General features: G+C 55.3%; 1 protein-coding gene across 2 annotated transcripts in view; it reads right to left on the reverse strand.

The window, feature by feature from the left end:
• The window catches only part of en1b (engrailed homeobox 1b), a 6,933-nt gene extending 5,731 nt beyond the window's left edge, over window positions 1-1,202 (reverse strand). For both annotated transcript variants that reach the window (XM_031852421.1, XM_031852420.1), the window contains exon 1: window positions 364-1,202. In XM_031852421.1, coding sequence (XP_031708281.1) covers window positions 364-916 — 553 coding nt within the window. In that variant the 5' untranslated portion in view covers window positions 917-1,202. The remainder of the gene's footprint in view (window positions 1-363) is intronic.
• Window positions 1,203-1,281: the final 79 nt, after the last annotated feature.

Consider the following 1,281-nt stretch of genomic DNA (forward strand, 5'->3'; position numbering starts at 1 on the left):
TGTGTGTGTGTGTGTGTGTGTGTGTGTGTGTGTGTGTGTGTGTGTGTATGTGTGTGTGTATGTGAGACGAGTATTGGAAATGAATTACCTGTTTGGTTCATGACCTTACACTATATTACTTTTTATTTTGGTAATGTCTGTCTCTATTTCATAATGAAAAAAAAGATAATAATAATAGTTTCTTTATTGGCTGAGTTGAAGTGACAGTGGGAAGAACGAGCCTGCAGATACAACTAAAATACACACACATAACTCTGAAGGAGTTTAATAATACTGTGGAGGAAGACGATCAGTCAACCCAACAAAGTTCCCCGGCACTCAAACACCCCAGGCGGTATGATTCGGGGACTATTAGCGCCTTACCAGATGAGGGCCGGTCCGAGTACCGCGTACAGTAAACCCAAGCGGGCCACAACATCGGCTGGCTTTCTTTCGTGGGCGGAGATCCTCCATTGCTGCCGCTCACGACCATAATCGACGAGGGGCTGTCCGCGTATCTGCCGGTCCCGGTGCCCGCCACTTCGCCCTGTTTTGACGACTTCTGCTTGGACGAGGGCGAGGAGGACGTGGATGACGACGACGACGAGGAGGACGAGGAGGAGGGCGACGAAGAAGGGCTGTCGCTGCTGCAGTTGGAGTCCAGGCAGAGGCTGCCGGTGTGCGGCGGCCTCGCTCCGAGCGGGTTGACGTTTTCCCTGCCCGGCGTCTCCCGGCTCCGGTCGCGGTAGCTCGGCTCCTTCCTGCTGCCGAAGTCCGGCCGGAGGATGTTGTCAATAAAAAAGTTCGTGGTTCGGTGGGCCTGCTGGGCCGCCTGGTGGGGTAAAATCACGGGAGGAGATGGGAGGTTCGGCGACAGGGACATGCTCTCCTCCTCGATCGAGTCCCGGCTGCCGTTGGGCTCCTTCCGCTCCTCCATAGCTCGCTGACGGTGAGAAATATTCGGCCTCTCCGCGCCAAACTCCACTTGTTGCTCGCGCTCCCGCCCCCTGTTCGGTATCCAATTTAGACGGACGGCATGTACAAAACGAGCCTCTTCGCAGGAATAAAACGAACGAATACCTGCGCTAATGTTTTTTTAAAATATCACCTACAGCGGTGACATGTCGTCTCCTAAAACCCGTCCGAGACCTGGCATAGCGAACCGCTCCACGTTAAGACCAGTGTCCCTGCCTCTCTCCGCTGCAGCATAATATCTGTGTATTCGCTCTCCCTAAACTCCCCTAAAACCGTTATTCCCCCCCCCCCCCCCCCCCCCCCCCCCCCCCCCCCCCCCCCCCCCCC

Source organism: Anarrhichthys ocellatus, unplaced genomic scaffold, assembly GCF_004355925.1.
Source record: "Anarrhichthys ocellatus isolate YVR2014 unplaced genomic scaffold, GSC_Weel_1.0 scaffold12, whole genome shotgun sequence".
NCBI lineage: Eukaryota > Metazoa > Chordata > Actinopteri > Perciformes > Anarhichadidae > Anarrhichthys > Anarrhichthys ocellatus.